At 44.7% G+C, this 19,385-nt stretch overlaps 3 protein-coding genes and 1 long non-coding RNA gene across 14 annotated transcripts in view; 2 read left to right on the forward strand and 2 right to left on the reverse strand.

Moving 5' to 3' along the window:
• Rbpms (RNA binding protein, mRNA processing factor) overlaps positions 1-9,291 on the forward strand; it is a 154,894-nt gene extending 145,603 nt beyond the window's left edge. For 2 of the 5 annotated variants that reach the window (XR_015639525.1, NM_001440292.1), the window contains 2 exon segments: positions 2,811-2,914; positions 7,754-9,291. Coding sequence is in view for 2 of the 5 variants with exons in the window: in NM_001440292.1 (NP_001427221.1) it covers positions 2,811-2,914; positions 7,754-7,759 (110 nt within the window). In the remaining 3 variants the exon portion in view is untranslated. 5 annotated transcript variants of the gene reach the window in all.
• The window catches only part of Erich1 (glutamate-rich 1), a gene marked incomplete at its 5' end in the record, with an annotated part of 52,793,804 nt that overhangs the window by 35,634,400 nt on the left and 17,140,019 nt on the right, over positions 1-19,385 (forward strand).
• Positions 950-5,498, reverse strand: LOC120097493 (uncharacterized). Its single transcript, XR_015640402.1, has 2 exons — positions 5,060-5,498; positions 950-3,877 (listed from the first exon to the last, which is right to left on the reverse strand). It is a non-coding gene; the product is annotated as an uncharacterized LOC120097493 (long non-coding RNA).
• The window catches only part of Gtf2e2 (general transcription factor IIE subunit 2), a 47,276-nt gene continuing 41,054 nt past the window's right edge, over positions 13,164-19,385 (reverse strand). For 3 of the 8 annotated variants that reach the window (XM_087588372.1, NM_001107318.2, XM_087588376.1), the window contains 2 exon segments: positions 14,271-14,386; positions 13,164-13,875 (listed from right to left, as the gene is read on the reverse strand). In XM_087588372.1, the coding sequence (XP_087444498.1) occupies positions 13,759-13,875; positions 14,271-14,386 (233 nt within the window). In that variant the 3' untranslated portion in view covers positions 13,164-13,758. 8 annotated transcript variants of the gene reach the window in all.

The following is a 19,385-nucleotide window of genomic DNA, read 5'->3' on the forward strand; positions in this document are numbered from 1 at the left end:
GGCGTGCGGAAGACCTTTGGAAGAGGGGCCAAGGGTGCTGATGTCCACTTGGCGTGTAGTAGGTAGTTGAGTTTAGTCTGTCTACATGTTCAATCACCCCATCACTAGTGTTGGTGATGGTCCAGCCATGTGACAGAGAACTATGATAATGTTTGGGAGATAAACTAACGTTTTGAAAATTACCAGTTTCCCAGCTACATCAAGAACAAGAGAGCATGAATAAGTTTTCTGTCGTGCCTTGCAAGTAGAAGTGATGGCTTTCCTCGTTGGATATCCAAATATAGTTAAACAATTATTTGAGAGCTTGGGAATTGGTGTGGGATGAGATAATATTCTTAGGAACTTGTGAAGTTTCTGGCCTTTGACCAGGACCATGGCGTAGAATTGTAAGCACGTGTTGTTACAGCCTTAGCAAAGCGGAGAGAACAGTGGGAGATAAAATAGCTGGAACTTGTAGCAGTTTATGCAAACTACATCTTGTTTGGGGGGAACAGCCTAGTCCGTCCTTGTCTTTGCAGCTGGGTCTTCATGCAGGCTGATGTGTAGCAATCTCCCTGCTCTCCCCCTCAGGAGACACCCAGTGCTGTGCTCCACATTGCAGTGTACCCAGAAGCCAGGACTATAGAGCTGTCCTTGTGACTGACCTTCCCTTTGTACTTCTACTTACCGCAGTAAATATTCAGTGAACACCTGCAGCGTGCTAAGGAGGGGGATGGAGTAGTAAAATGGGCACAATAGGTCAAATAGACCCCAGTGTGGTGGGGACCGTGAGGTCTGGTAGGAATAGGAGGTCAATTGCTGGGGTGCAACAGCTTGTGAGGCTCCATGTAGGAAGCAGGTCTGCCAAGCCGTCCAAATCCTGCCCAGCAGACCCCTCTGTACCAGAAATGCAACTACTCCAATCCTATCGCCTCTCCCGTGGCTAAATCAAAGTAGATGGAGCCGGGCAGTGGTGGTGCATACCTTTAATCCCAGCACCCAGGGGTGAGGGTGGAAGTCTTGGTCTCTTGAGTTTGAGGCCAGCCTGGTTTACAGAGCAAGTTCCAGGGCAGCCAGGAATATACAGAGAAACCCTGTCTTGAAAAACCAGAACCAAAACCAAAAAAAAAAAAAAAAAAAAAAAAGTAGATGGGCCTGGACAGTGACCTGTGGCCTCAGGGAAAGTCTTCTGAGAGACTCCTCCTTGTCATCTCAACAGGTACACAGGGGTCTGGCTCTTACTGCTGCTAGCCTAGGTCTGTTGTGGTTACATGTATGTTACAAGGCTGCAAACCTCTGTCCTGCCAGATACTGCAGTCCCAGATTCCTAAACCCTGTAATCTGAAGCCCAGCACTTTTGCTCCCACCATGACTACCAGGCTCCCTGATAGACACGTACACAAAAGCTGCAGCCTGTCCCTTGACCTGTTCCATGTATTGCTGTCCCTCTAAGTTTGAAGATGGTGGCCATGTGTTAGACTATATGCTGAGAGCGGGATACCCAACCAGCCTCTGCCCCACCCTCCGGTTCCTGTGCCTCTTCTGAGTTTTGGAGGGTGTGCAGGGGGTTTTCAGCAAGATATGGAAAATGCACCTTCTGGGACACTGCTTGGCTGGTGATCATCACTTTACTGTCTGTGATGACTTTCTTTTGCCCCCCGCCACCCGTGAGCCCTGGTGTGCACAGCTTGCTGGCCAAGCCCCATGTTCTGATGAACATAGGGCCAGGGTTAGTCCTCCTGCTTAGCATAATCCAGAAGTCATGAGGGAGCCAGCCACCAGTGTGACTTCAGCAACAGTGGGCATTCACAAAACTCAGGGCAGCTTGGCAACCTCAGGAGGCCCCATGGGCCTGCTACTTTAGCAAGTCTTTGGGGGGCACCCTTGGTCACTGTGGAGGGTGTGACAAAGGTGAGGGAGAAATCAGGTATTTTTCTCTCCTCAAATAACCTAGCTTCTACTAGGAAACCAGAATCTTACCTACTCCTTGAATGTTTCTGTAGTGAAATCTTTCCCATTTATTCTAATAAGATAGGCAGCCTGTCCTACAGACTCACCCCTAATTCTAGAAAGAACAGATTCCACGTGCACTCCCATCACATGGAATTCCAGAGCACCAGACAGGAAGCCCTCTGAGCTAGAAACAGCCTGAGTCTAGAAGGTATCAGTGAGCATGTGGAAACAGCACTCCAGTAGGATCTTCGCTGGTCATACTCATGGAGCTGGACTCCGTTCTTGGCATGCGGAATTTTGGAGAACCCAGCTGGGCCAGCCAAGTTGCCAAGTATATTAAAGATGAGACAGCCAGTAACATTTGTTTCACGACTCTTAGCACCTTGGGCACTCCAAGACAGTCAGATGTGCTTCCTGCTCATAGCAGACCTTAATGACAGGGCTCTCGCGCTGTCTGAAGCTGTTAGGTCTGAGGCAGCCCCTGGAACTGGTGACTGTCTTAAGTCTGTGTGGACTTAAAATCTCATGATCTGGTTGGCAGGCTTTGGGGTCTAGCAGGGGCCGTAGAATTCCCACACTGTAACTCCAGGGGCAGCATCCCCACAGGCTAGACAGATAACCTCAGGTACGACGGCTCTTACCCCAGCAACTTTTCTGTGCCCACACCTCTGTCCCAGTGGCCTTCTCATATTTTTCTAAGTCCCAAGATCACTTTCCTGTCTGCAAGCATTCTGTGCTGCTTGCAAGGTCCTTGTGCAGTGACAGCTACGCTCAGCTCCTTGCCCCAGCAGTGCAGACTGGTCAGCTTGATCCAGGGCAGCATGAGACCCATGGAAAAGGTTACCATATGCAGTTAACAGATCTCTCTGTCCACCCAGGTCTCGGGTGTGTGATGGCGGCTGCAATCTGTCTTGTGGGTATTAATGCGGTCTTCACTGGTGGCGACTGTCATCCAGCTGTTCTGCAAAACTGGAGCTTGCTGGTGAGTGCCAAAGTCAGGTGGCAACCAGTGTGGGCAGGATGGGCACCAGTATCTCCCGGAAACACAGCCTCTGCAAGGGCCCATGGTGCCTGCATACAACCCTTTCCAGTTATCTGGCAGGCCCTTCCACAGCCACAAACCACTTAAGGTCCGCCAGAATGTTAATAATAGGTAGTTCTGTTTCTTGGGTTTATTGGTGGGTGCTTTTGTTTTGAAACAGTATCTTACTATGTAGCCCAGACTAGCCTTAATCTTGATTTTCCTGCCTCAGCCTCTCTAGCACTGGAAAAGTTCTGTGTTCCCCCACCCCCACGACTGACAATAAGTCACACCATGACCTTCTCAAGTAAGGCTGGCATCATGACCTATGGGGAATCTCATACGTAAATGAAGTATTTTCCTCACTTTCACTTCCCAAGCCTTCGGTTTGAAATTAGAAGTTTGTTGGAAATCTGAGACATAATGTATATGTTCCTTTCTTATCTGAACAATTACATGAAGTATAGTGAAGCCATTTCTCTACCAAGGGATGTTTTTATGAGGGTCTTCTGAAATCAGGATGAGTGTGACTGTGGGACTCTCTCGGGGCTCCTCTCTGGCAGTGCTTTTCCGGCTGGTAAGTTGACAGCCCGTCTTTCCGCCGGTAGCTGTCACTGCCTCAGTTAGTTTCAGTTTAGTGTGGTTGGGAAGGCAGATTCTCACTGTACAGCCCAGGGCAGCATGGAACTTGGGATCTTCCTCCATCCCTCAGCCTTCCAAGTGCTGAACTTACAGGTGTGTCCCAGCCTGGCCCTCAGCAGGAGGCTTTACATGAATATAATGAACAGACAGACACCTGCCCTCTGCTACCTCATATGGCAGCTTCTCATGACTTTGCAGAAATTGGCTGTGGATAGCAGAATGCCAGGGACACTTCATGCTGTAGCCTAAATAAGGAGGTGAATTTCATTCCTTCTGTGGTGCCTATAAAAAAAGATGAGTCAAAAAGGAGGACAAGAGATTGCTGCTAAGGGCAGAGTCAGGTGGTGTCCAAGGAGGTCATTACCATATTTTGGGGGCTTGAGTGACTTTATGCTGAGAGTACCATCTCTTAGCACTTGTTTAGAAGTGCACACCTCTGACATTGTATTTTTCTCACTGATGTCTTGTTTGCCATAGTAGCACAGGCTGTCACAGGCACCATATGTGATACATCACGTAGGGCATTGATGATTTCCCATTAGTTGTATGCCCTTCGAATCTGTTTCTTTTCATCGTGGCTCTCAGCAGTAGTGCCCATGATAAGTGTCATGGTCATGGGTTGTTTTTGTTTTGAAGGGCTTCCTTTCTCTGGTGTAATTTAAAGGTCAGTTTATAGCTACTCCTGCAGTTTATGTGGGCATGGTTAGAAACCAGGTCTTTGTGCATGCTATGCCAAGTGCTCTCCCAGAGTTCCTCAGTGCTAGACATAAATGCAGTAACACATCCAAAATATTAGCTGTTCACCAACCACCAGCCCAGTGTCAGAAGTAGGTGGGGACATATCTGATACCAGAAGGACCTAATAATAAAGGAGGAGAAGGAGGCAAGCATGGGCTGAGGACTAGAGGGTCACATGCCCCTGGAGTGCTCAGAAAAAAGGCCAGGTGATGGCAGTGAAGCGGGGGTACTGGGGGGGTGTGTGGTAACACTGACTCAGTTCAGCTCATGGCTCTGCAGTTCCCAGACCACCATGGGTTATAGACAGGCAAGATCGTGAGGCTGTTCTTACCAATCTAAGGCAATGCTCTCGTGAGCCAACCTTGTCAGAAAGTTACACCTGGGCTGAGTAAGGAGGTGGTCCATCTGCCCTTAGGGATAAAGCCATGAATAAACCCAGCCAAGGAGAGTACAGGAAGATTGGTTTCTACAGAAGACTACAAACACTTGAAATGTTTCAAATATTCACCTATCATAAATATTTGTACTTGATTAAATTAAGCTGATAGGCATGAAAACTAATTTGTCAAATGCCCTGGGTTTACTTGGACTCAGGGCAGCAGGGGAGTATTTCTTACCTGACCTGGCAAAAATGAATGTTAGGTTAAAGTTAAGCTGAGGGTAATCAGTAGTTAGGCCAAGCATATGGGGATGGTGAAAGCAGAAGGATGCGGGGGAGAAACTTACCTGGTCCTGGCCAGCAGTGTGGCTTAGCCATGTAGAAGCCCAGACAGTTCTCTTGCTACATCCTCCAGCCGTCAGTCAGCAAAGTGCCCTAGTGAGCTCACACATCAAAACCAGGTGAAGTCAGATGTTTTAGGATTGTATGTACTTTATAAGACAGTGGTTCTCAGCCTTATTTAATAGACTTGCTCATGCTGTGGTGACCCCCAACCACCACATTCATTAACCTGTTCTTGAAGCAGAACAACCTTCAGGAGCTGCTTGTGAGCAGGTGTCTGGCTGGCTTTTGCAGAGCCATGTTGCCATCTGTTTACTCTGGGTTTTGGAGATCATTTACATGCTGCTCTTGGGCCCCCTTTCCCAAAAGACTCTGAAAAGAATCTGCCCCTAGTCACCCCAGCCTGCTGTCCCTCTCTGTGGTGCTTTGTGTTCCCGGATGTCTTTGGATTCTGTTTAAATGTCCTTGTTAACACATTCCAAGGTTTGAACTCCATTCCTAGCTAAAGCTCTTGTTTACAGAGACTGAAATAGCTCCATTTTGACCTTGTGTTCAGTCTGGGACATAGATGGCAGTGTGGATACATTCTTTTCCCATGTGAGAATCACATCTCCATGGTAGGTTCTAGAAAGCTCAGTGAACTAGTCTCTGCACGTCTCCTTTATCCCAGCCTCAAAAGATCCTGTTAAGAGATGCAGGAAAAGGAAGCGTGTGTGGAGAACGAGGGGCTTGCTTACCCTACCCTCAGGGATCAGCCTCCTAAAGAGGGTGCATCTGAACTGGTTATGTAGAGCCCAGGCTAGACCTCCAGATGCAGTCCCCTGTCTGGCAGACTACAGCATTGTTAAGAGGGGCCCAAGTGTCTCAATGAAGGAACATTTTGCTGTAACCTCCATCTGGGATTAAGGATCATTTTAGGGAAGAAAATAACATTCAAGATAACTCATCTAAAAGTTCTACTTGGACTTATTACAAAGCCCTTCAGAACTGAGGGGCCTAGAAAAGGTTGAGTTTTCAAAGACAAGAGTTTATAAATGCTGGAGTGTGGGGGTAAGGAGTGAGAAAAGAGAGGGAAAAAACGCCTGAGACAGAGTCAATTCCAAGGCGTTGTTCTCAACCTGTTGGGCTCAATCCTTTTGGAGGTCCAACAACCCTCTTAGCCAGGTCACAGTAAATATTTATAACAGTAGCAAAATTATAGTTATGACATAGCAACAAAATAATTTTCTGGTTGGGGGTCACCACAACATGAAAGGGTCATAGCATTAGAAAGATTGAGACCTATCTAAGGATAGGAAAAATATGAAAAGACACAATGAGCCACAGAAAGAATCATTTTCACTTTGCTACTCGGCAAAGTGGCTGAAGACTGGAAATTGAGAGGTTGGCGAAAGCTATGTTGGCACCTGTGTAAGGGACGGAGCTACCCAGGCCTCGGTGCAGGGACAGATTTGACTGTGGAGCAGTAAGTAGGGCCAGTAAAAGGCTCACAAAGGAACTACTGTTGCTGTCACCTAAAAGGTGATGGCACCTTCTGCCCCAGAGTCCCACTTCTAGGGAGAGTGGTTCTTTGTGTCTAAAAATGTAGTTCTCTGACTGGCCAGGAACTTGAGAGATCTCCATGCCTATGAGGTTAAAGGCATCCCCTACCTAGAGATGGAATCCCTTTACTTGAACATCACAGCGTATGTGGGTCCCTGCTGGCACTAAATAGGCAAACACCAGGAAGCAGAGGAAGCAAGAAGTGAGAATTCCCTAGAGGGGTTTTAGTTGTTATCTCTGTTAGATAAATGCTGCGACTCAGAATGCTGCTGCCAGAAGATGGGAAAAAGGAAGTGGTCACTGTGTGTGCAACACTAAAGCATTCCTACAGCTTTCTACAGGAAGTAGCTGGTGATGTGCCAGGATTCCACATTTGCAACAATTGGGAGAGACAGAAAAGCCGAGTAATAGCACAGTACACCGATGCTCTGGAAAGCTGTGCACAGCTTGCTTTCTCCCTGGTGCCTTTCCAAGCTCTACATGTACATGGTGATTATATTTGACCCTTAAAACGTGTAGGCATTGATACAACATAAGCATTTCTCTGTACAGAACTGATAGGCATATCTCTTCTGTATTATGAGTCTATCCTGTCAGTAAGACGGCAAGAAAATACGGGAGTTAGAGAATATAAAATGAATGACAGAAAAAAGGGGCCTTACAGAGTATCCCAGGGAGCACCACAGAGCGTGGCTGGCAAACTCCAGAACCTAGGCTGGCAGTACTCAGCGGGAGAACCAGATAAAAAAATAATCCAGGACCAACCACAGCTTTGCCACAAAGCAAAACACACAGGCATTTGTTAAAACTCCAGGGAAAGGAGGGAGATACGAAGGTGAGAGGCCATCTTGCATGAATCTGTTCTCTACGATGAATCCCCAGGATTGAACTTGGGTCACTAACAATGTCTACCCACTGAACCGTCTAGCTGGACCTCTTGCTTCATTTCCTTCAGACAGCATCTCTCTCTAGCCCTGTCTGGCCTGGAACCCCAGCTGATCCTCCTGCCTCGGTCTCCAGTGCTGGACTGCACCCAGCCTGGTCCTCACCTACTGCCCACAAGTCTGCTGAGTCTACCAGTCCCACAGGGGCACAGTAACAGTACTGTATGGGATTTCCAAAGTTACCCTCCCAACACATTTTTCTTTCTGTTTCAGGCTTGAAAACACCTTGCCCAGTTTTGATCCCTTCAAGACTTCATAACAGCCTCTATCACACATCTGTTTTCCTCAAAGAAAAAAAAATATATAATAAAATGTGTTTTACTCTTTTACACTGTATAATTTTAAGAAATGTGTTATTTGTGAATGCATGGTCTGACATTTCTGTACAGTTTGGAGACATGAGCAGTAAAGCCAGGATGGTTAGTATTTTTATAACAGACATTTTAAGAGTGGACAGATGGATTCTTTACACTAGGCTACATCACGACTTTTGTTTGATTTTTGAATGCTTTTAATGGTGTTTATCTTATTTTTCTTCTGAAATAAGATGCATGTTTGAAACATATCTCTAAATAGCATCCAAGTTTCCACAATTGTGTTGTGAATGTGTGGACTCCCTCTGCCTGGCCCAGAGTCAGCCCCATTAGTAGCTGGGTGTAGAAATGCGCTTCTGCAGTATTAGCTCTGTAATCCTGGCTCCCAGGGATCTCCCTGCAAGACAATCAGTGCCCCAAAGCATCTGCCATTGTAGTGTATAAACCACTGGGCAAAGACTACTTAGGTAATGTCTCTGAAAACCATGGCCACTCTGGCTGTGACTATACAAACTGTGCCCGGGGACATATTGACATTCTATGCTTAGTGTCGTTTAGGATAGCACCCTCAGAGTGTGCAACTTAATATATATCACCCAACTTCCAGAAACTGTTCCCCAGTGGAACGAACTGCAAGGTCCACCTTCCATTTATGTGGTTGGCCTTTAGTTTGGAGGCAAACATGCCTCAGGCTTTGCCCACTCAGCCTGCGCTGGGCATCACATCTCTCAAGTGGGTCAGCAAAGCGTTGGCCTGCCTGAGTAGCTAGCTGTTCTGGTCTGGCAGCCATGTCAGTCAGACCATCCATCACATTCTCTGGAACGCTACATGCTCATCTTGAGACTACCTACTACATTGCAGTGTGGGGCATGAAACTTGGCCATGTGCGATGAACACTGTTACCCTTGCTTCAAGACCTCTTCAAAGCCCAAAGTTAGTCTTGTGTTGTGTGCCAACACATTCCCAGAGGCTGTGATGGCAGTCTTCCCGCTCCTCAAACGAGCCATGCATACTACGTTGACCTCAGAATTTCCAGCTGCTGATACTACTAGACATAATCACAATCTTTGTATCTTTGTTATTGATCTGCTTGTATTGTGTTGAAAACGTCATATTTTAATGAATATTTCGGTGGTTTGGGAGGGTTATTTCATTATTTTTCAAGAGAAGTAAAAAATGTCAAGTTTTTAAAGGTTATTAAAAAGAGAAACACCAAGGCCTGTAATAAGGGCCTTTTCTCTGTAAACTAGAGGCCGGGGCAGGCAGCACTGGGGAATTAGCATCCAGGTGGTGTTCCGTGCCACTTGACTGTAAGACTCCTCTACTTGCTTTAAAGAGAGTGAGCCACTTATCATCGATTATGCTTTTATAATTGTGTAAAGGTACTTTTGTATTGTCATTTTTTTAAAAGATAATAAAAGTTTATTCCAGCCATTACATGATTTGTCTGACAACTTACAACATCAGCCAAGCATGTCCTACAAAGCAGAGATTCCCATTTCTAGGCTGTGGCAAACGAGGCAGGATTCAGACTGTGGTGGAAGTCAGGGTAATTACAACACACCCAGGTGCCACCAAGGGATCCACAGACCTTTTGCTCAGTGAAAGGTACCAACCACCCTAACCTACCTAGTCTTGAGACAGGCTGACTCCATGACAGGCTTCAAATTGGCAGTTCAGTAGGCTAGGCAAGTCAGCTACTGAAAAAAAAATCCCTGGCCTGAGGCATGGGCAATGGGTCAGCAACAGTTTTCCGCCCCCCCCCCCTCCCAGCAATGGTTCTGGAATGTCCCTAGCAATAGAGCCAACAGATTAAGATAGAGGTCACTGACACTCCCACCTATACCCCCCCCCCCCATTCCCCTAGTGTGCTTTAAATCGGCCCTGTGAGCTCACTGCGGTGCGTCCATCTTGGTACATGGTAGACCCAAGCATGCTGGCTTCTGCAGAACACTCTGCTTACTATTTGAGTCCGGGGTATCTTTAGTCAGTGAATCATGGACCCTTACAGTTTGAGGTCAAAATTGTTAAGATTCTGCCAAGCATAGCGGCATGCACCTTAAATCCCAAGAGATAGACAGATCCTATGAGATGGAGTCCAGCCTGATCTACATAGTGAGTTTCAGGACAGCCAGAACTAAACTGGGAAGAGGGGTCAGATTCTGTGTGTGTGTGGGGGGGGGGGGGTAGATGACTCAGAAGTTAGGTTACCAGTAATCTAGGGACTCCTAGCAGTAACATATATAATAGTAATAGTACATATACAACACATAAATAAAATGAAAACTTAAGAAAAAGATTGAAAATCTAGAAAAATGTAGCTGCTGATTTAGCCAAGATGATAGACAGTATTCTATACACTCTCCCCCCACCCCCACCCCAGGTCTTATGAATTCCCAGGCTTACATCAAACTTCCTTTGTAGGCCAGGATGGTCCCAAACTTCCCAGATCTGAAACTCTCACATAGACATACATGCAAGCAAAACACCAATACACACTTAAAAAATGTTAAATAACCCAACAGTTTAGCCTGTGTCAACTGTTTATATGCACTCCTCACTTAAAAACTGATGTGATGCAGATTTGAAGCTGGGTACAGCAACACGTGCTTGTGATCCTAGCATTCATGGAGCTGAGACAGGACGAAGAAATGAACTACAAAACCACACCCTTTCCCATCCCTATCCCCAGTGAAATGTGATTAGGTCAAATGCTTAAATTTCACCCAAGATGTCTTTTGAGCAAAAACAGACCTAAATGCACTTTGAGATAATGTTCAAATTAAAATATTTACCAGGACAAAGGAGCATTCTCCTAAAACTACAACACAGGATTTCAGTGTAAGGACTTGCCAAACATGTTCAGTGTCTTCTAGTAGTCAAGTGCAAAAATAAAAGTTTTGACATTTCTAGAACTGGCTGGTGAGGATGAGGCTGTTGGTTTAGGCTCTAGGTACTTATCACGAGCCATGTGCATGCAGTGTTCTGGCCAGGTGAAATGTCACTGGAAGGAAGCAGGAGGTCACATGAGGTCACAGGAATTGCTAACCAACTTCCAGAGAGCCTTTGTCCATCTGCTAAAGAGGGACGTATTTCTCCCATGCATGCCAGATCACACTCAGTTTCTACGACAAGACATGTTTAAGGTATTAGGGTCAAGAACTAGCCATTCATAGTTATTTCTAGTGGAAAAACCTTTGTGAAGGAAAATGTGCTTTTACTCTAGAACCAGAAGAGGGGCAATGGCAGACTGTTCCGTCCAAAGCATGTTCTCCTCAGATTCACAAGACAGGCCAGAGCTAAGTGGTCCAAATTAGTCTGAGAGGTTTCCACTGAGCCTTCCTTTCATGAACACCTATCATCTCTCAGGACAGACCTGCTGCAAAACAATGAACTGTCCTACATGGAGCTCCACAGACAGCAATGAGATAGACAAGAGGTCATCGCTGGTTCCCAGGCACATCACTAGTCTCAGCTAGCAAATAACAGTGAAACCTGAGAAAAAAGTCCCAACCTTCCCAAAAATAAATCAAAGTAAAAAAAACAGTACCAGAAACAAAGGGGACACTAGATTTCATCTTCTATGCCTAGGATGATTGCCATTACAGGAACTGGGAAGTTCAATAAATCCAAATGTATTTGTCCCACATGAGTGCCTACCTTCAGAACATGCTTCTGCTCTAGTGATTCCGAACAAAGGCTCACGAGAGAAATCCAGGGCTGTACATCCGCAGACTCCCCAGAAGTAGCAGGACTGAAGTTCCAACGCGGCTTTTTCCCAGTACTCACATCAACAAGTCTTGAGTGTTTCTCCATCCCCTGGGTCCACCCATCATCTGACCACATTTACAGGCTGTGACAGCAGCAGCCAAATGGTCATTTTTTTATACTTTATCTAAGTTCAACTACATTTCCCTTAGCTAGTCCTAAAAGCTTCTTGTGACTGGGATGAATTATAGATCAGATGCACTGAAGACTGCCTGGGCCTTTCGATTCTCCCACCTGCTTCTAAATGGCAGCAGATCTGACACGAACAGACAGAGGTGAGACCAAGACTTCAACTTGAAATTTCTGGAGGAATGACTAGTCACCCAGAAGAACTGCTGCCAGAATCTTTTCTATTAAAGCCACTGAACACAACCAAGCTCTTAAGCTTCCCACGGAGACTATCTATTCCCTACACACCTCCCAGTGATACCGTCTAGTACTTCAGCACAGAGAACAACAAAGAGAACAGTCGCATGGAAGACAATGCAAGCGAATGAAACAAAATTAGAGAATTTACAGTTTGACAATGAAATACTAGTTTTTCTAGATTTAGTTTCTTCATTTCTGTGGAGTGAGGTAAAAAATAGAATTAATTATTAGACCAGTCCCTAAGAAAACAAACAAGGGCAGGCTGAGCTAGAAATCACCAGCACAGACCTGACAGTAAAGCATGTATATGAGCACCTACCTGTCCAGGAGGCCTCAGGTCTGCCTCCTTCCTTATAAAGCCAGATGAAGCAGGAAGACAGACAGACTTGCCCTTCCAGACCTTGGCCATAACCTAGCTTGGAGAACATGGTTTGCAAGTGGAGGTACTGCTAAGAGGTAAGTGAATTCTAAATTTATGGGGAAGCATTACAGATCCTATGAGCCAAAACCTTGAGACACCAAGTAAGACAATACATTCCTTATATTCTAACTGATATGGAAACCACAATGTGACATCTTCTTAGATTGTATTTTGGAGCTCAGAGGTTAAAAAAAAAAAAGGTAAAGCAATGAATGAAGTATTCATCAGAGTCCAGTGCTTTGGGTTACAGTCCCACCTTTTCTGAGGATGTCAAACCTGGCTTTTATATCCTAACATCATTTAATATGTGAGATAAGACCCGAGATTGATCAACTCAAAGGAGCGTGGCACGTAAGAGGAAAGTGCAGGTAAGAAATGCCTTCTTCGGGGCTGGGGATTTAGCTCAGTGGTAGAGCACTTACCTAGGAAGCGCAAGGCCCTGGGTTTGGTCCCCAGCTCCGAAAAAAAAGAACCAAAAAAAAAAAAGAAAAAAAGAAATGCCTTCTTCAAAGTACAGGGAAAACCCTACAAATTCACCATACTTGGTAATGGCTCTTATTGAACTGGACTGTAACAAATGACAGAGGGCCCCTCAGTAGAAATGGCCAGAACATCTCTCAAGTGAGAACTGGGCTATGGTGAAGCGAATGTTCAGGTTGGCAAGAAGAGTTTCCCCATTCATGTTCAAGGTGGTAGCAAATCATGAATCCAATGTATTAACTGCTTAGCCTTTTAAAAGAAAGCATAACAATTATATTTAGTGTACTTTTATTGCTCAGCTTATTGACCAGAGGCATACCCTGTGTTCCAAAGATGAAGTCCTCAAGCGTGCCAACAGTACTGACTCCAGTCTCTGTCACATCCCAAACACCCATCCAGACAAGTCAGGGACTGCAGCTGCTCCCTGCCATTTTCAAGAAGAGACAAACTGAAATTCCTAACTTCTTAAAGATCTTCCTACAAATGATTTTATTATAAATATTTCTCTTGGAATAAACAAAGGCTGTATTCAGCACTATCTTCCAACTTGTTCTAAAGCAGAAGAGAAAACATGGAATCCAGAACCATTTAGAAATCAAGATAAACAGCAGACACCTGAGTGCCATGCTAAGTGTCTTTCTAGTAAAATAAAACAAACAAACCCAGAAAGTTAAACAGGAACACCCAGTCCCACTAGCCTGCTGGATGAAAATAATGAGTTTGGTAATCCGCTCCTGTTCTGTAAACTGAATTGCTCCTCTCCTCAGTCCTGAGGAGCAGACGGGAAGGCAGAAAGTCTTCAGATCCCGAGAGCATCAAGAAAGATCTTGACTGTGCGTCTGTAACTTTATGGATAAAAATATTCCCTATTTGCCAGGGGTAATGTCCGAGTAATCCTTCAGCACTCCAGCCAAGTGTTCATTGTGAGTCTTAAACCGTCGCTTTTTCTGTGAAGCAGGCTTTTTCCTTCTCTGAATAGAGGCCTGCAGGACAAGGTAAAGACAGTTAAACACAAGTGACCCTAGGGGCAGATGGTTAACATTTACTCAACAAGCCCAAAGACCAGCAGCATAGGCACAGGGTTCTGAGCCTTCCCTGGTTCTTGCTTGGAGGCCCAGCCTCAAACACCCCCTTCACAGCACATACCCAGCCTCCAGCTAGACCTGGTGCCTTCTGACACCACGAGGCTTTATAAACCTCCACTGGAAAAGAACAGGCAGGCACGAAAGCATAACACAACTTATTGAGTCATTAAGAGGCAGTGAATTTCTGTGCTGTCTCCATCAAAGGGAATCACTTCCTCAATAGTTGGAGAGCAGGATGAGAAGCAGCTAACTGTTAAGAGAAGGGACAAACTGCTTTTCTAAAGACTACATACCACTTTCTTTGGTCCAGATTCCTGCATGGAAGAAATACCCTGTCGCTTCAGATACTCTTCAATTTTCTCCTCATCCATTGAATCCACAGTAACACTCCTCCACAGTTTCTGGAACTCTATACCAAGAAGACAAACCCAGAAAGTTAAACAAAAATTATTTTTCCATAAATTTGTATAAACCATAACATCCTGGCGATCAAAATTCACCTTGAAGATTATATGTCCTGGGCCTAAATTAACACGTCTGAGATTTCACTAAGAAAACAAAGAAATACCTTAAACCCCGGCACTTGGGAAGCAAAGCAGGCAGACCTCCGCAAGTTCAAGGCCAACCCCACCTAACATAGCAAGTTCCAGGCAAACAATGAGGATACATAGTGAGACATTGTCTCAAAAAAGAAGGAAAGAGACAGACACAGACACAGAGCAAACGTATGTCAAAGCTGGAAGAAGCACCAGTAGGTCATGTGACCTGGAAGGCATCTGACAGGACCACCAGTGTGCTCTATGTTTTATGATTTAGCTGGAGGAGGGTGCTGTAGTTGAAGCTTCTCCCATCTTCAAAGGGAAGAGGCAGTTAGCACTTGAGGAGGAGGAGAAGGAAGAGGAAGAGGATGAAGAGGAAGAGGAGAACACTCCTTACCATGAACAAAGGAAAAAGGCAAGTGTCTCCTAGATATCTCATTCTCATACTGGATATGTACAAAACAAAAATCCTTTATGCTTTCAATTCTGCTCCTAAAGACAGCTCTCCCGACCAGGCTCATGAGCAGCCTTGAAGCCTTCCCCACACACACCCACCTGTGATGCAGTCTTGCAGCGTGTATTCTGGAAGCCGAGAAAGGGAAAGCTCCTGACTATGATGCCAACCCCTACACCAACATGCACCTCCCATCCTTGCCAGTCCCCTAGCCGTCCTGCAGACTGTCACATACTTCATTTGCAAGCTATGTGATGGCTCAGTGGTTAAGGCTGTTCTTCAAGAGGACCTAAGATTTGATTCCCAGCACCCACCTACAAGGTGGCTCACAACCATCTCTAACTCAAGTTCTGGGGGCTCTCACACCCATGTGACCTCCACTGCCCTGCTCAGCAGTTAAGAGCACCAACATACATGCAGGCAAAATACTCATGCAAAAAAAAAAAAAAAGATAAATTTTTTTCCAAATTCTTTCAATCTAAAACAAACAAATGGCGACTAAGGCTATGTGCATGTGAAAACATGCAAGCGACTAATGCATTATTTCAAGAATCAAAGTTCACACAGCTAGTCTGGCTATTGTTTAGTGTGTTCCCACACCTTCAACACTTGACACCCTATACCCCAGAATTCTAACAAGAAAGCCTCTGAATAAGCCGCTTTGCTTCATAACTTAACAAAAGACTAGGACAGCAATCTTAAGCTAAAAGGAACAGAGCTGGAGGCAAGAGACAACACGACCACAAACCGCATTGCAAAGCTACAGTAATCAAAGCAGCCTAAAAATAAAGAAATGTCAACCTATGAAACAGAACACAGAGTACAGAGAGGATTGTCTTAACATCCACTAAAATAAATATCTCAGTTGATTTTTAATAAAGATGTTAAAAACAGAAAATGAAACGAAGTCTCTTTAATAGTGTCTTGGGTTGGGGAGCAAGTGTGGCTGGAGAGAGATCTCAGCAGTTAGGAGCACCAACTACTCCTCCAGAGGACCTGGTTGGCTTCCTGAGCACCCGCATGGTGGCTCTTAATTTCAGTTCTGGCCTCTGTGGGTCTCCTGTAAGTGCATACAGATATACATGCATGCAAAACACCCACACGAAAAAAATAAAGTGGGCCAGAAAAATAATTGAACCTACAAGCAGAAAAGGAGGTTTTTATCCCATACTCTGTGCAGCAGTAAACTCAATTAAGATTAACGACAGACGCACACAGAGTTTTTTAAGAGCTCTGCTGTAATTATTTGTCCCTCTGTAATGACTCCTTCTCTTCCCTCACTGTCTTTATCTTCAGTGGTCAGCAGTCTGAATAAACCATGTCTGGTGTTTTCCTCTTTCGTTTGTTTGGAGAGGGACGACTTATCTCATGTCCTCATGATTTAGATCCATCCTGGTTTGATGTCATTAATTCTGGAAAATTCTTAGCCACTGCCATTCAACTGCCTCTTCCACCATCTCCTTCAGACTCAAATTATCCATGAAGACCATCTGCTATTGTCCTATAACTCGAAGGTGCAGTTGGTTTTTTCACACTTCCTTCTGTTTGTGTATCAGCGTTCATTTCCCGTGGTTACACCATGTTTACGAGAGGCTCCTGGAGCTGTTCCTCAGCTCTGTCGCCACACTTTTCACTAGATTTTCTTAGTTGAAATATTCCACTTCATCCTAACAGTTGATCTGGCCTTTTCTACTACTTAGTTCAACATTAACAGTTATTTTAAATTCTGTGTCCGGCAGTTGTAGTTAGTAGTTCAAGTATGTGTGTCTTAAAAGTTTGGTCTCGGGGTTGGGGATTTAGCTCAGTGGTAGAGCACTTGCCTAGCATGCGCAAGGCCCTGAGTTCGGTCCCCAGCTCCAAAAAAAAAAGAAAAAAAAAAAAAGTTTGGTCTCATTACTGACATTTCCTTTGTCTTTTTTTAATGCCTTTTTTTTTTTTTTTTAAAGCAGGACATCCTCTGTGGGATAGTTGAAATCAGAGTTAATAGTCTGTATGCCTGGAAATGGGAACGCCTTTCCTCTGCCAAGCCTGCAGAGAGTGAGTCAATCCAGTCAGGGTGTGAGCTTGGTCAGCAAGATCTTCCGCTATCTCGTGTTAGCCATAATGAACTAGCTTCCAATTCTTAAAGCCACACCTTGTGTTCATGACAGGGCCTGGTTTGCCAGAAGTGTTTTCAGTGGCTGCTGATGTCCAGTCTTGGGTTTCCCTGCTACACTGTCTCTCCTATGTCTGCGTGTGCTCTGGAACTCCACATTACTACGGGTATTTCTCCTGCATGTATGTTGTGCACCATATGTGAGCAGGGCAGTGGAGGTCACAAGAACATCAGAGGCCCTAGAAATTGAATTGTGAGCCACCATGTGGGTGGGTGCTAGAAATCAAATCAAGTCATAGGTTCTCTAGAAGAACAGCCTTAACCTTCACTGCTAAGAATCTAATGGAGTCTATGGAGAAGGGCTTGGAGGGGGGAATTTGTACCCCTGAATCCACAGCACCCTTAAGATCTGTGTCCTCATACTAATCAGTACTAGGTCTTTAGTAATACCGTCACACTTTTAGCTACATTCTTTTGATTAGTGCTCATTCTGTCTATCTCAGTGAGTATCCACACCTCATCTTCTCTTGGGATATCTGTTCATAGACTGTTCTGTAACCTCAGATCCCTGACAGACTAAAAAGGTCCTAAATTTTCAGATTCCTGGCATGGCATAGGGGTATGATCTAAGAAGGAGCTAGAAGTTCCCAACTACCTAATAACCAGGGTTTTTCTTTTTAAGATTCATCTTTAAAATTATCAGTATGTGTGTATATATTGCATATGCACGTAGAGGTTCATACACGTTTGCATGCAGATGTTTGCATGCAGACACTTGCTTGCAGAGTCCAGAAGTGGGTGTCTGATTTTCCCTGAAACAGAAGTTACAGGCATTTTTAGAGGTTCCTACAAGAGCAACTAGTGTTTTTCACAGTAGAATTCTCTCTCCAGCCCTTAAAAGACAAACTTTAAGACAATGTGATGATTCTGCCTACATTAGATGAAAATATATCATTCACTTACAAGTAACATATGAGGGCTGGAGAGATGGCTCAGCGGTTAAGAGCACTGGCTGCTCTTCCAGAGGTCCTGAGTTCAAATCCCAGCAACCACATGGTGGCTCACAACCATCTGTAATGAGATCTGATGCCCTCTTCTGGTATGTCTGAAGATAGTTACAGTGTACTTATAAATTAAATAAATCTTAAAAAAAAAAGTCACTTATTCATTGGTTAATTTCATTCAAGAGACTTTTAGCATGCTTCTGATGGTAACACTGTAAAATTTAAATTCTCTGAAAATGAACTGCTTAATCTGCCTTTTTATTTGATGTGTGGAAAAGTTTGCATGCTGCCAGGGAGTGGTGACACATGCCTTTAATCCCAGCACTCAGGAGGCAGAGGCAGATGGATCTCTGTGAGTTTAAAGCCAGCCTGGGTCTACCAAGTAAGTAACAACAACAACAACAAAAAGTAGCTTGAGTGCTAAAGATTTCTTATTACATGGTCATAAAAGTGTTCCTTACTAGGATAGTGCTAGCCATGGTCTAACAAATGAATTTGTTCATTAACACAGAACCTCAAAATACATGCTCTCCCGGCTAGTTTTATGTCAACTTGACACAAGCTAAACCATGAGGAAACCTCATTTCTAAGGGCAAAATGCATTCATAAGATCCAGCTGCAGGACATTATCTTAATTCGTGATTGATGGGGGAAGGCCTAGCCTACTGTGGGTGGTGCTAGCCCTGAACTGTTTTTTTCTAGGTGTTATAAGAAAGCAGGCTGAGCAAACCTTGAGGAACAAGCCAGTAAGCAGCACCCTCCATGGGTCTGCATCAGCTCCTGCCTCCAGGCGCCTTCCCTGTTTGAGCCCCTCTCCTGATCTCCTGTGATGAACAGTGCTGTGTGAGTGTAGACCAAATAAGCCCTTTCCTCCCCAGCTTGCTTTGGTCATGGTGTTAATAGCAATAGTAACCCAATCTAAGATAAATACTCTTCATGCATTAAAACAAAACTTAACTATTCCCTTTAAAGACATGGCTACTAAATCATTTTCAGAGAAAACTTCCTGATTTCTTTGTGCTCATTTACCTACCTTTTTTTTTTCAGTGCTAATGACCAATTCCAGGGCCTTGCATACACCAAGCAAAGATTCTATCTTAGCTATATTATATCTCCAAGTACTTTGTGCTTTAAACCAAGGTCTAGCTATGTTACTCAGCCTGGCCTCCTGCCTCAACCGTCCATGTATTGAAAATCCAGGCATGTACCATTTTTTTTTTTTTCGGAGCTGGGGACCGAACCCAGGGCCTTGCGCTTGCTAGGGAAGTGCTCTACCACTGAGCTAAATCCCCAACCCGGCATGTACCATTTTTATG

Source organism: Rattus norvegicus, chromosome 16 (assembly GCF_021556685.1).
Source record: "Rattus norvegicus strain SHRSP/BbbUtx chromosome 16, alternate assembly SHRSP_T2T, whole genome shotgun sequence".
In the NCBI taxonomy this organism is placed as follows: Eukaryota; Metazoa; Chordata; class Mammalia; order Rodentia; family Muridae; genus Rattus; species Rattus norvegicus.